This window comes from Arvicanthis niloticus, chromosome 1, assembly GCF_011762505.2.
Source record: "Arvicanthis niloticus isolate mArvNil1 chromosome 1, mArvNil1.pat.X, whole genome shotgun sequence".
NCBI lineage: Eukaryota > Metazoa > Chordata > Mammalia > Rodentia > Muridae > Arvicanthis > Arvicanthis niloticus.
In genome coordinates, this window is record NC_047658.1 from 130616834 (window position 1) to 130631624 (window position 14791).

The 14791-nt window shown below is 43.2% G+C and overlaps 1 protein-coding gene and 1 long non-coding RNA gene across 16 annotated transcripts in view; one reads left to right on the forward strand and one right to left on the reverse strand.

Annotated features, from left to right (window-relative positions):
• Nucleotides 1-14318, forward strand: part of Trpm3 (transient receptor potential cation channel subfamily M member 3) — a 514024-nt gene extending 499706 nt beyond the window's left edge. For 13 of the 15 annotated variants that reach the window (XM_076918422.1, XM_076918425.1, XM_076918437.1 and 10 more), the window contains 3 exons: nt 70-269; nt 4307-4439; nt 8599-14318. In XM_076918422.1, coding sequence (XP_076774537.1) covers nt 70-269; nt 4307-4439; nt 8599-10051 — 1786 coding nt within the window. In that variant the 3' untranslated portion in view covers nt 10052-14318. The remainder of the gene's footprint in view (nt 1-69; nt 270-4306; nt 4440-8598) is intronic. The other 2 variants (XM_076918466.1, XM_076918468.1) reach the window with 1 other exon arrangement.
• Nucleotides 259-7114, reverse strand: LOC143435520 (uncharacterized). The gene is made up of 3 exons (XR_013105891.1): nt 6740-7114; nt 3424-3581; nt 259-376 (listed from the first exon to the last, which is right to left on the reverse strand). It is a non-coding gene; the product is annotated as an uncharacterized LOC143435520 (long non-coding RNA).
• Nucleotides 14319-14791: the final 473 nt, after the last annotated feature.

Consider the following 14791-nt stretch of genomic DNA (forward strand, 5'->3'; position numbering starts at 1 on the left):
GCAGGTGGAGGGAGATGATACTTAGAAAAGTAATACTTGTTTGTCATGTGACTCTTCGGTCTGTTTCAGCAATACGTTTTTTGAGGTCAAGTCAATATCCAACCAAGTATGGAAATTTCAGAGGTACCAGCTCATCATGACTTTCCACGAGAGGCCGGTTCTGCCCCCACCACTCATCATCTTCAGTCACATGACCATGATATTCCAGCACGTGTGCTGCCGGTGGAGGAAGCATGAGAGTGACCCGGATGAAAGGGACTACGGCCTGAGTGAGCTGCAAGCCGGCACCTGCAGCCGGAAGTTCCCAGCAATTTCCATAGGCAGTCAGGCAGGATCCACGCCCTCCTTGGCATATTTAAAGGGATGGGATAGGGACCTGCTTGATACGATACAGAATAGAAGAAAGACAGTATAGCATGAACTGAAGCCAGATTTCTTAGCCACATCTAGTAAGAGAAAAAGCATTCTCCGACAGTGCTGGTGCTCCACCTTCACCACACGCTTCTCCCAAGGAGCCCGTTGTAAATCAGCTACATTAATATGCACCAAGTGCTGAGCTAGATACAATACTTTAAAGAATGTGTCCTGGGTTTTATTCTTCCATACTCATTTCTGGGACTATCACTATTCTAAGCTTTCAGCACTGTGCCTACATGATTTTTTAAGGAGAATAAGCCTTGCTTTCAAAGCACAGAACAATGGCCTCTCCACCACCCACCACCCACCTTTTAACCTGGCATTTCTGAGGGGAAGTTTGACTGGCACTGGGCTGGAGCAGTTCCTCACTGTGTACGAATAAGTGACTCATTGCAGGAGACTTAACACATCCCTCTCTGCACATTAAGTACCAATGGCTCCTGCAGGCTTCTAATGCCCCCTGGGCATAAACTCTCTGGAGCTTCTAGAAGTGTAATGACTTATAGACAATCTACTGCACTTTTTCCAAATGTGTCGGGTCTACATCTACATTAAATCCACAAGCAAGGGCCTCTGGGATGGTGGTCAGGGAATCTACCTACCTCTGGTCCATGAAATGACAATACACCCGTGACTTAAAACCAGAGTTACTTAGTCAACTGTTTCTCTCAAGCTGAAGCTCCTAGTGATCTCCCTAACTAAGCAATATCCAACTTCTTCCTAGACATTCAAATCAGACAGTTGGAAAGACCTAGAAATTCTATTGCCATTCCCTTCTGAAACACAAGTTTAGGCAAACAGAAAACTGTGGTGCCCTGATATTTTGTCTTCAAATCATGTCAGCATAGTCAAGTCCTGGGCAACAAATATTGTCTTGACAGCTACCCTATAAGAATATTGCACTGGGGGTCAACTCAGGGCTCCAGGTCAATTTCAATAAAGCATGAACATTTGTGGTAGAAAACTTGGCTTAGCTAGGAAGCACAAGATGACTGAAAATGCAGTGCAGGATGGAGGGCTCTAGGATTAATTTTTTATCATCATTGGGGTCAAATGCCTAACAAAAGAAACGTAAAGAAGGAGACAGAGTTCATACTTTAAAGAGACTCGGTTTATTATGGCAAGAAAGACCTTGGAAATGATGGGTCTCCATAGCAGTAGGGGTATGAGAGGCAGGAAGTTCCTCCTACCTTGGGGGATCAGAAAGAAAAAAAAAAAACCTAAATCGGCAACCTAGCCAGGATGAACTTTAGCCATAGTGACCCAGACAGACCTCACATATGCTAATACAACACTACCCTCTCTCTGAGGACCAGCTACTCAAACACATAAGCCTGGGGAGAGGAGGGGATATTTTGTGTTCAGACCACAGCAGGGGCCATCCAGAGACCTATTTCATCCAGAGCCCATTTCGTAGCTCTAAAGATACGAAGAAGGCCCCACCTACCTCATCTATGTGATTTGTTTTTGTTGTGCTTTGTTTATGCAGCAGGGTCTTGCTTTATAGCCCTGGCTAGCCTGGGACTCACTATATAGACCAGGCTGACGACGTCCTAGCAATTCACTGCATCTACCTCCTAGGTGCTGGGATTAAAGGCTTGTGGTACCACACTCAACTGTAGACACTGCTTTCTTATTTTCAGCCAGAGTAGTATTAGATGCATCACCAGGTCTTGGCACACGTAGCAGGGTAGAGCAGGTGACACACTTCCCAGATATCTCCCTTCTCACAGGGAAGATCTTGAAAATTTGACAGGATGCAAAGAGTGAAGAGCCAGGAAGAGAGCCCGGCATCTACCCACCCATCGGGGAAGAAGGAAGTTCTCCCCTTCAATCTATAGCTGTCATTAAAAGGTCCCAGAGCATTTCCAGGTTCTTACTGAGCCTCAGAAAGAGTAAAGTTAGAGATATATGGTAAACTCTGACATGGTAATAAATTTTGTTTTAAAGATTTATTTATTTTTATTTTATGTGCATTGCTGGTTTGCCCCCATGTATGTTTGAAGGTGCCAGATCCCCTAGAATTGGAGGGGCAGACAGTTGTGAGTTTCAATGTGGGTGCTGAGAATTGAACCCAGGTACTCTGGAAGCAGCCAGAGCTCTTAACCACTGAGCCATCTCTCCAGTCCTGGTAATAGATTTTTCTAAAGAATATTTTATTCTTTTAAAATGAACAGCACAGGGCTCAGTCTGTAAAATGATTTTTATACAAGCATGAAGCCCTGAGTCTAGATGCAGAGCATCCACATAAAAGCCAAGCACAGAGGCAGCAGCAGTGTTCAAAACACAGACACACTCACTCACACACACACACAGATATACTTGTGTGCTCACCCATACACACACACACACTCACACACGAATATCAAAGATATCTAATGAGGCACTTGTGAGTATTGGGACGATTCTTTTGGATCTTAGAAACATGCCTAGCAGAGGGTAGCACGAATCCTTGGCATCAAGGAAGGAGTCTATGCATGGCCTCTCTCCTTCTTGACCCTAAAGTTCAGGGCTCTGTGTAATTTCATGACCACATTTCGGGTGTCCCTGCCTGGCATAGCTGTCTCCTCTCAGGAGCCTGCCATATTTGAGAAGTACAGTCTGACTGTTTTGGTCTGGTGTTTTCTACATAATCTGTGGCATTTACAGTCATGTTTTACAGCCCCTAGCAAGTTCTAATTGGTGTTTTGAGACAAGCAAGATGATCTAAAAACAAAAACAAAACAAAACAAAACAAAACAAAAAAAAGCCTCAAAGAGCTGAGACTCGGCCCTCCTAGCATTTGAACCAATCCCCATGGCATCTCAAGGGCCCAGGGTGAGAAAGACTTCCTGATTTGAGAAATTTCCAAAGCAACTCTCTTTCTTGAATCCTGTTCAATAAACCATTCAAAGGCTCACAGTTCCACCAGACCTCTCTTGCTGTAGCATTGATGGGATGTTTACCTTATATTAGCAGAAAACCAGAATAACAATAGCATAGATAAAGGAGGCTTCTTTTTCTTACATAACAAAATGTGAGCCAGTGGTCCAGGACTCCAGCCATGGCTCCACAGCCTTCGGTCAAAGCCCCAGACTCCTTGAGTTTTCAGCTCAGCTCTTCCTTTTGTGACATTTAGTTTTCAAGGTCACAGGACAGTTGCTGAGCCTCTGGTCATCAAATGTCTAAATTAAAGTTAGAAAAAGAAAGAAAACTGAAAAGTATAGAAGGAGCATCTCTCTCTCTCTCTCTCTCTCTCTCTCTCTCTCTCTCTCTCTCTCTCTCTCTCTCTTTCTCTGTCTCTCTCTCTCCAGTCAGGGAAGCAAAAATCTCTTTCCTACACCCTACCCCACCCTGCAGTACACTTCTTTTGTTTCTTGGTCAAAACTGGGTCTTAGGGATGCTAATAATTTCAAGGATGACTAGAAATGTGTTTATGTGGCTTTCTTGCCTCTGAATAGGAAAAAAAAAAAAAAGATGGGGAGAGGATAGGGTGAACAAAGATGATCAATAACATCAGCCTGTCACACTACACAGCCCAGGAAATTTGGAGCCTTTAAAAAAAAAAAAAAAAAAAAAAAAAAAAAAAACCACCATGCTTCCAGTTGCTTCCTTTCCCTCCCTTCTTTATTTTCTCAGTCCTGCAGCTTCCTTAATCAAGCCTAGCTCCTGCAGTAGCCAGGTATACCCAGGTAGGCTCCAGAGACTGCACTACTCCCAGGCTCGGGAAGGAGCTGGTAATTTGAGTGGCCTAATTTGATTTGGACTCCGTCTGGAACTCACAATAGCATCTAGGAGGCTTTCCCCAGCCTGGACTTCTTTAAAACCGTCACTGGGCCACAGGCCAGATGCTGTTAGGGTCCCTGCTCTGTCTCACGGCTCTCTTCTCCCCCCTCCTTCACCCCCACAGAACTCTTCATAACTGATGATGAGCTCAAGAAAGTCCATGATTTTGAAGAGCAGTGCATAGAGGAATATTTCAGAGAGAAGGATGATCGCTTCAATTCATCCAACGATGAGAGGATACGGGTGACATCAGAAAGGTGTGTTCCTTCGCACAGACACTTCCTGTCACAGGCCATGTCACCAGCTGAATTGTTCTCACATCTCCAAAACATAGACCTCTAACGCTATCTTTACTGTCCAAGAAAACGTGGACCTTCTGAAAGAACAGGACATTTCCTGTTCAGTCAGTTGATCCAAGTTCCAGACTTAGAGACCCTGGGCCTTTCCAGAAAATAGTGAAAGTTTCGAGCTGCATGGGAGAATTGCTAAGTCTAGAACAGATCTGGCTTGGACCAGAATCCAAAACCTTTTGTCCTAGACATAAAGTAAAGAAGACCTAGACTCAACCTAGGCTCTTCAGCAAGTTCATATTTCATACTATGACCCTTAAGCATTCTTGTCCAGAGGAGAATAGTCCCCTGTTTGGCTTATGTAAGTGTCCCATGTCTTCTAGATAAGCAAGAACACAGGTTCTGTCAATCTGTGAGACTAATGATTGTTATTTTTCCAAGAATTATTTTTGTTTTCTTTCTATAGACCATGATTAAGAACAAAAAAGTTAATACAAAATGTTCTATCCAGATTATTTTTGTCACTTATCAAATGGATTTGGGAACCAAGAGACCTATAAGAAAAATCTTCTACACAAACATTAGTACCTGGGCTCTGGTGGCAACACCCACATCACAAGACAGGCATAGCCTCATGGGCACCAGTAACCATGGTGCTGTCAGGAATAGAGACAGTAGGACCATTGGGGCTTGCTTAACTTGAAAAAATGCAAGGCCCGGGTTCACAGAGAGACCCTGTTTCAAAAAAATAAGATGCAACACGCATGCATGCATGCATGTGTGTGCCTGGGAACACACAGGACAGGTATCTAATAACTCTAAATCTAGGCAAATGCTTCTATGGTTTCTTGTGTCTCTTATGTTACTATAGACTAAGAAAACCATTATTCCAAGCTGGTGTATTCGTAACCCAGCATTTGGAACTAGCATTCAAAAGAACACTCTGAGGGTGTCACAAAGAACTGGTGTGACTATGCTTTAACTGTTTACTCTATAAAGACAGAAAGCGCAAATTGTGAATAGTGTAGAAGACATAATAGATTGATGACTGCAGTCAGTGTGGTGGAGCTTCATAGATTTGAGAAACACTTCTAAGTGTGCCCACATCAAAGATCCTTTATTAACAAAAGTTGTAAAATTTTTTGTCTCTTGCTCTTTTTTAGAGAATGCAGATTATATCCATAGGTATAATCACATATGCCAATGCGTGGTTCTATCCATAGGTACCAAGCCAATATTAATAAGGTTTAAGGCTGTGCACAGATTTTATACACAGCTGCCACTACAAAATAGAGAGATTTATGATATGCTGTAAAGTAGTTCTTTGGCAAACAGGGGAAGGAGCTGAAATTCTGAAGCTCTCTCTCCTTCTGAGGCCTGGGAAAGCTGTTTATGAATGGACAGACAGCCAGGTGCTTCCAGAAATTTGTGCCATGTGGGAATATTACCATAGCGGAGACACATTTCCTCGGCATATGTCTTCAGGCCTTTGAAATGCTTTTTGAATTCAGAAAAACCACAGGCCTAGAAGGCAAGAATGGCGAGAAGGGAGAGGTATGTTAAGATGCCAGGAAAACTTTGCCTCTCTGAGGAACTGGGGTGATGAGGGCCATATGTCAGCACATGTGAATAGACTGTGACCAAGTCAACAACTCCTTCTGGAAAACCCAGGAAGGAACCAGATTCTCTCACTCCATGTCAGCCAACCCTGCAAGACGACTTTCTTCTCTGACCCGCCAGGGTGGCTCCTCAGAGTATGAGTGAGGTGAGAAGGTACCAGGAATGCAGAACAGATCAGAAGCTTGACCTCTTGGTGCATGGACAATAAGAAGACTGGACCTAAAGACCCAGCATGGTCTCCTGAGCAAGCCCAGGGCTGCAAACCTAGGCCTTGTTCTTCTATGGCATATGTTCATTTTGGAGTTTTGTTGTGGTTATTGTTGGGTTCTTTGCATTTCTAAGAAAACCAAAACTAGTATCTTGCAACAATGGAACAGTATGCAGCACAACAGAAATGCTTCAGGATGCATTGGGAACCCAGCAAGAGACCAAGGCATTCGTCTTGGCTGCCTCAGTATCCTCCAGGGTTTCCTTCCTGAGTGGGTGGCAGGCGATATCACCTGTCTTATTTATAACCTCTTAACAGAGACAGAGAGATCTGCATATGAGCGTGTCTGTGTGTAGAGACATTAGCAGAGATGTGTGTGACTGCATTTCCCTGTCTATTGTACACAGTCCATATAACACAGAATATTATATAATCCCACCTTTATGTAGATTGCAGATTTCAAAGCAGAAAGCACTAAGAGCTTATTCTCTTCTCACGGGCATGTGACTCCTCTCATCTCCGCTGTACTCTGTTGTCAGCATCGTCTGAGTTAATCTGAAATGAACCTCTCTCCATCTGGAGATGTGAAGGACAGAAAGCTGAAGACAGTTTCCTTCCATACAACATCGTGATTTCCACAGTGACCTTCTTTCTCTTTTTAACTTAGTCACTGTATGTGACCATCTCCTTAGGGAATTCCTGTTCATTTATAAATTCTTCTCACCTGTGTCTGCATTCTGTTGCTTAAGCTATTCAACCATAATCAGCACCAAGCGGTTGCAATCATGACTGAAAATCCTTGGTGGGCACTGGGTGTTCATTCATATATGGAGGTCAGAAGAAAACTTTCAGGAGTGGGTTCTCCCTTCTACCAATGTACATCCCAGGGATCAAACTCGGGTCATTGGACTTGGTGGCAAGTGCCTTTGCCTGCCCAACCATCTCACTGGTCCCAAACTTTTCAAGGAAAACAATTAAGTTTAAAGGAAGATGTCTAATTATAGAACAAAAGTAAAGTAAATTTGACCCTAGATCCTTTTGGATGTTATCTTCTACATTAAGCCCCTTTCAGTTAAGTCCGGGCCCTCATCATTAATTAGGCTGTTGAGTGGTTAGATGGTAAATCACACCCAGAGTAATGGATGAGAATAGATTAATACTGGCCCATACTGTTTTCTACAAGACTTAACAGAACAACCACCTAGGAATACAGAGAAGTCATAAAAACTGGTTAAAAATAGTTCTTGAGCTGGGTGTGCTGCTGCATGCCTTTAATCCCAGCACTCGTGAGATAGAGGCAGGCAGATCTTATGAGTTCAAAGTTAGCCTGGTCTATAAAGCAAATTATAGGACAGCCAGGGTTACATAGACAGACCATGCATATGTGTTTTTTAACCCCTTTGCAGCTGGCTTCCAGCTCTGGTTCTATTTTTTAAGTCTGTGCTGTTTTAGTCTTAGGTTTCCCACTAGACCTTTCCTAGTGTGCCTAAAGAGTTTCTTCCTCCCACATCCCAGCTTCCATTTACTCTTGATGGATTTCCAGCCTATGTCTAGCTGACCTCCCTTGTTAGGCCTCAATTCTCTGTCTCTGTCTCTCTCTGTCTCCGTCTCTCTCTCTTTCTCTCTCTTGCTCTTTTTCTCTATGATGTGGAACCCTAACCCTGAAGGGTGGTAGACAGAGAGGCCCCACCACCCAGGCTATGGCACATGGACACTTCTCATCCCTTGGACCAGTTGATCACATGTAATTATGCCAAAACAGCACCATTAGCCCCTTCAGATATCAGCCCTGTATCCACTGGGCTCCACAAAGAACAGCAAGAGAACAGCTATTCTGCTTCTTGTTACTAAATACTACTAGGAAGCAATACCTGGGAGAGGCTGAACTAAAAGCTAAAGCCTCTGAATTACAGCAGGCACGGTAGAGCTTGCCTGACATCCCAGCTGTTCAGGAGGCTGGGGTAGGAGTGTCACTGGGTAGTCAAGTGCAGCCTGTACAACACAGAGTGACCACTTTTAAGAATTACTAAAACTAAGGAAACAAAAACAAAAACAAACAAACAAAAAAAAACCACAGTGGATTAGATCACTTCCAAGGTGTCTTCAGCATCAAAGTATTCAGATCCTGTAATCCTCGGTAGCAGCTGGAATGTCACTCTCTCCCCTTCAGTCTCTCCCTTTACCCCATAACCCTTCTGGAGTAGAGCACAGTTTTGATATCATCTTCTAGCCTGATCCTCCAACTCCCCCAACAGAGGAACCCACCCAAGTGACTCTTACTCTTTGTTTCTCACACAGGGTGGAGAACATGTCCATGAGGCTGGAAGAAGTTAACGAGAGAGAACATTCCATGAAGGCTTCACTCCAGACTGTGGACATCCGGCTAGCACAGCTGGAGGACCTCATCGGGCGCATGGCCACAGCCCTGGAGCGCCTGACAGGTCTGGAGCGGGCAGAGTCTAACAAAATCCGCTCAAGGACCTCCTCAGACTGCACAGATGCAGCCTACATCGTCCGCCAGAGCAGCTTCAACAGCCAGGAAGGGAACACCTTTAAACTTCAAGAGAGTATAGACCCTGCAGGTGAGGAGACCATGTCCCCAACTTCTCCAACCTTAATGCCCCGTATGCGAAGCCATTCTTTCTATTCAGTCAATGTGAAAGACAAAGGTGGGATAGAAAAGTTGGAAAGCATTTTCAAAGAAAGGTCCCTGAGCTTACACCGAGCTACTAGCTCCCACTCAGTAGCAAAAGAACCCAAAGCTCCTGCAGCCCCTGCAAACACCTTGGCCGTTGTTCCTGACTCCAGAAGACCATCATCATGCATAGATATCTATGTCTCTGCTATGGATGAGCTCCACTGTGATATAGACCCTCTGGATAATTCCATGAACATCCTTGGGCTGGGCGAGCCAAGCTTTTCAGCTCTAGCACCTTCCACAGCCCCTTCAAGTAGTGCCTATGCAACCCTTGCACCTACAGACCGACCTCCAAGCAGGAGCATTGATTTTGAAGACCTCACCTCCATGGACACTAGATCTTTTTCCTCAGACTATACCCACCTCCCAGAATGCCAAAACCCCTGGGACACAGACCCTCCAATGTACCACACCATCGAACGGTCCAAGAGTAGCCGCTACCTAGCCACCACACCCTTTCTTCTGGAAGAGGCCCCCATTGTAAAATCCCATAGCTTTATGTTTTCTCCTTCAAGGAGTTACTACGCCAACTTTGGGGTGCCCGTGAAAACAGCAGAATACACAAGTATTACAGACTGTATCGACACAAGATGTGTCAATGCCCCCCAAGCAATAGCTGACAGAGCCACCTTCCCCGGAGGTCTCGGAGACAAAGTGGAAGACTTATCTTGTTGCCACCCTGAGCGAGAAGCCGAGCTGAGCCATCCTAGCTCTGACAGTGAGGAAAATGAGGCCAGAGGCCGGAGAGCTGCCAATCCGATATCCTCTCAGGAGGCTGAAAATGCAGACAGAACCCTATCCAACAACATCACGGTTCCCAAGATAGAGCGCGCCAACAGCTACTCAGCAGAGGAGCCAAGCGTGCCATATGCACATACCAGAAAGAGCTTCTCCATCAGTGACAAGCTTGATAGACAGAGGAACACGGCAAGCCTCCGAAATCCCTTCCAGAGAAGTAAGTCCTCCAAGCCGGAGGGCCGAGGGGACAGCCTATCCATGAGGAGACTGTCTAGAACGTCAGCTTTTCATAGCTTTGAAAGCAAGCACAACTAAACCGTCTTACCACGTGTTGCAGGAGGCTCGAGAATCCAGCACTAAAATTCTCCCCAATGCCCACCATGTTCCCCCTTCCTTGAGTTAGACCTGCTTTATTCTTAGCTGAGCAAAACAATGGGAGACATTAACTCAAAGGTAACCTCTGGGCCACAGGTCAAGCAAGCATTCCACCTGGCCCAGTACAAAACACAGGGGTTAAGGCATGTTCCTATCTGTTGGGCAGGGAGGGGTAAAGACAAAAGACAGGGGCTAGAGATGAGAATGGGTGCCGCCAGGCACCACAGAAAGTCATGAGCTCTGGGGAACCAATGGGCTTCAGCAACCTCCATGCCGACAGGGATCATGGGATCTCAGCCCTGTTATCAAGAGTCCAGGGCTAAATTGCAAAATGAAATAAGGGTAGCCAGCGTACAAGATGAGATATTCTAAACTTCCATTCTGTTTTCTTTTTACATTGGTTCCATCACTGGTGACTGATGAAGAACATCCTTTTTATTCAGTATAAGCCGGCAGCAAGCAGTTCTACCTAACGTCCCACATCCTTGTCATGTCAACACTTCTGTAATTGGTCATTATAAAGAAAACCAAGGTAACAGTCATATATACAGTTCACCTGTCTCTTATCTATTCACTTCTGGTGCCACAACTGTTTATCTCTTTAGAAGAAAATAAGGGAACAGAAAAATGCCTTTTTTTTGTCTTGCGATCAAAATGAAAGAAGAATTGATGTTGAAAGCAAAAATCATATGATTTATAATATACCACAGGCAATCAAATATAGTCAAGTAAGCTCAGGATGAATGTACTTAGATAATTTTATATTTTTAAGTTATTTTGTATCTCACCTGTCATCAAAGAATTCACTCGTCAAATATGTAATACTGAACTTTAAGAAAAAGGTGGGAAGACCTAACATTAAGTTGCCAGTGGGATGTTGTTATAGTCTCACCGTTCATAGTGTGTGACGCTGCTGTGTGGGCCTTCCTTCATCATCTGCATGTCTCCACTATGTCCTCCAGACATCTCCAAGACGTAACTGCCAAATTTCCACACCGCTCATCATGTGACCATTTTGTATTTGAACACATGGTTATATGTGGATATTTTCATACCTAGAGTTTAGCCATCTAATCTGGGCTCAGCATAAATTTAATCAGAGTTTTTCAAGGGCTGGTATCTTTTTTATGGAAATGTTCCAAGTACTTTTTAAGGAAGTTTAAAAAACCATAAATAACCTTAGATTTGACTAGGGGCTTGATATCAACCCAAACCCATCAGTTGCAGGCAGGCCATGAATATGTTTCTTATTTACAAAGCTATAAAAAAGATACAGTAGGGCCAAAATAGAAAGCAAATATACCATATACAGAGTTCTATAGTTTATGCTGCTGACATATACATCCACATACAGACCCATGTTTATATACAGTATATATACAGACACATAGAGATTTCTTAAAAGGCATTGACTACCTGTCATCTGACAGTATAACCAAGATTATTTTTTAGTGTCCAAGAAAGTGTATTGTGCTATTGGACCCACTTTTAAAATTATAATTTCCAAAAAATATACCTCCGGTCTTCACCTGTCTTTACATTGAACAAGAACTGTCAAAATGGTCTCTCTCCCCACCCCCATCTCCTCCTATTTGGAAGCACCCGTTGTCATGAGATCCCTTTCACTCTGGTTGCTCTGACACAAAGCTATTATCACCAAATACAATCTGAAGAGATGAGTGATTCTAAGCCAGTTTGTATTTCACAGTCTAGAATGGAGGCATACACTTGTAGAATAGAGCCTGGACTTGAAGTGGGATAAAGAAATCTTGACCACAAAACTACTGATGATTCTATTTAGATCATTGAACACAAAGTCTTTAAGAAAAATGGTTTGGGGCCAGGAATAGTTAGTTAGCAGTGATATACACTGTGTGTGATTTCAGGCACTTGCAAAGAAGAGGCAGAAAGATGAGGAATTCAGAGTCAGCCTCTGGTACATATCAAGTTCAAGGCCAACCTGAACTCCTTGAGACCCTGTTGCAGAGAGAGAGAGAACAGAATGAAAAGAAAATGCTTTGAGCTAGTGAGCTGAAACTTGAGCTCAGAGGCGCAGCACTTGCTTAACATACTCAAGGCCCTATGTTTTATCCCCAGTGGTTAAAAAAGGAGAGAGAGAGAGAGAGAGAGAGAGAGAGAGAGAGAGAGAGAGAGAGAGAGTATTTAATCTTCCCTGGTCCTAGGTGTTCCTTGGTTCTTTTAACTATAGTTCAAAACACCAAGGTGCATACCCTTTAGTGAAATCAAGTCAGTCCACCACAACACCTGTAGCCTTTAAATATGTTTTTAAAGAAAAAAAAAAAAGCTCTTTTCAGCAGAAGAGTGTGGCAGGCATGCGTCCGTAAAGAATCCCATTTATCCTTGTTATTTAGGCAGTGCCCAAGCTCTTCACTGATTACTGTGCTAGGAACACTCACTTCCTTATTGGTGATCTCCCTCCCAGCAGATATCCTTTCAACCTGAGAATAAATCATTTGTCTCTAAGTTTCCTTGAGCCATGAGTTCCTGTGAGAACCCGATAGAAACTCTGAACCCTCCCACAGCCCAAACTCACATCCATGTGAAGCCGCACTATAACATTAAGGGGTTCATGACTCCCCTGGTTCCACAGTGACTGGTAATGATTTTAAAAAGTGCATTCATTCATCATCAATCACGCTGCAACAGGCACTATACACTTCCAGACCATTTCCCTGTGATTCTCAGGAGGGCTCAGCACCAGAGTTTGAACCAAGGTTTCAGCACTTCCCCTCTTTAGAATAAATATGGCTGGCTGGATGTCCTTATGCCCTAAACATCTTCATGATTTTGAGTAGCAAGCATTCTCAAAGGCAAAGACTCTCTGAGGGAATCCATAGAGGAGTCCAAGATGAAACCATCAGCTGTGACAATAGATCAGGATACCAAGCACTTTAGAGCCTTGTTTGGAGACCTTCTTGGAAGCAAGGGGGAGAGAGAGAACAAGCCTGTGTGTTTCTGTTTGTTGTGATCGCCTGAGAGAAAGAACATGACCTGGGAAAGGAAGCACTTAACAGTCCTGAGCTTTTGTTCTGCATGAAAATTAAGTGCTAACATCTTTGGTGAAGTGTGTAAAGTCTAGAAGCCAAATGTAAACAACTTCAGACACAAACTGTGTAGGTCCCATAAGCCATCTCTTTCCTGTGCACATGCATATGTGTTATTTCCAACCCCACCTCCTTTCGTCTCTGGGTTCTCTGTGTACCAGTGTGGCATTGATTCTGTGGCCTTGTGCAGACAGCTTGTGTTCAGCTCATTTGTCCCACCATGTCCCTGATGGAGGGGACCTTAATCACTTGCCTGTGAGTTAAACAGCTCATGAGTAGCCAGTCATTGAAGACCATACATAAAGTCATAGAGGGCTCGAGGAAGAGACAGCTTGTTTAATCACTTGCTTTATAGGTGCCAATTTTTATATATTATGATGTGTAATGGTTTGTTCTAAATTGCTTGCTTGTTCCTTTTGGGAAAGAAACGAAGAATGTTTTATAAAAATGGCCATGAAGATTTCCTGATTAACCGCCATATTTTATATTTACAGTTAGAAACTGGTAGATTTGAATGGAGTGCTAGAAAGCAAGAGGAAAGTAGTCATGGCCAGTTTGTGTGTCTGCAAGCCAAAAGCAGGGCAGTCATTGTGTAGCACTTTAGAGAACTGGATGTTTCTTTAAAGTTGAAGCTTCCGGGACCAGTTACTATTTAGCACTTTGAAAGTTCCCCCTTTAAAATATATATATATATATATATATAAATACATATGCCAGAATAATGAAATGGGGGGGTGTACTTGTGAAAACACAAAATGTGTTTCTTCTGAATGTTACAATTGTATTTTAAAATCTGGATTCTATAGATAACATTATGGTAGATCACTGGATAGTACATTTCTTTCCTTTTTTTTTTTTTTCCTGCAGCTGTACAGTCTAATCTTCCAGGATGTTTGGGCTGTTTGATTTCTTTAAAAATAATAAACATTATCCAGTTATCCATCATGCTATATCTATAGGCTATGCCATGTGACATATTGGGCAATGCTGTATTATAAAAACACATGTAAACTTATCTGTAACCTGTGTTTAACCCAGCATAGTTGTAGCATGTGGTTGTATTAATGAACGTTACAGGACAACTTTATAATCATTTATAAATCTGTAACATTCAATAAAGAAGCACATGTGGCAAGGATTAATCATGCTCCCATTTCCATGTTTTTAGCAGCCTCCGGTAATGGGCAGTTTTGTTCCTGGTCTTTATTATGTTCTTCACATCTTTCAGTCCCCCATAAAATACTTATATAAGCTGATGTGCCTCCTCTACCAGGTCCCACAAGCTGAGAGAGGCAAGGTGTGGTTTTGTGTCAGACAAGCTGGCATGTTATGCAAAAGACTATATAGCAAATGAACTTAAATAGTTTAAACTCCCGTTGAATTAGCTGTCTGTTTACATCTGCTGACCCCATATGGAAGCAGTGTACAGTGTTTTAGAAATCGGTTCATTCCGTAGCACTGTCTGTTCTAGAGAAGGTGATGTTAATGTTTAGGTGGCTGTATATTTGGCCTAGATATTGCATTCAAGTTGCTAATCTTTACAATAATAATTTGACTTGACTAAGTAATCCCTCTCCAAACCTAGGCTTAATTTTGGTCAGCACAATGCACACTA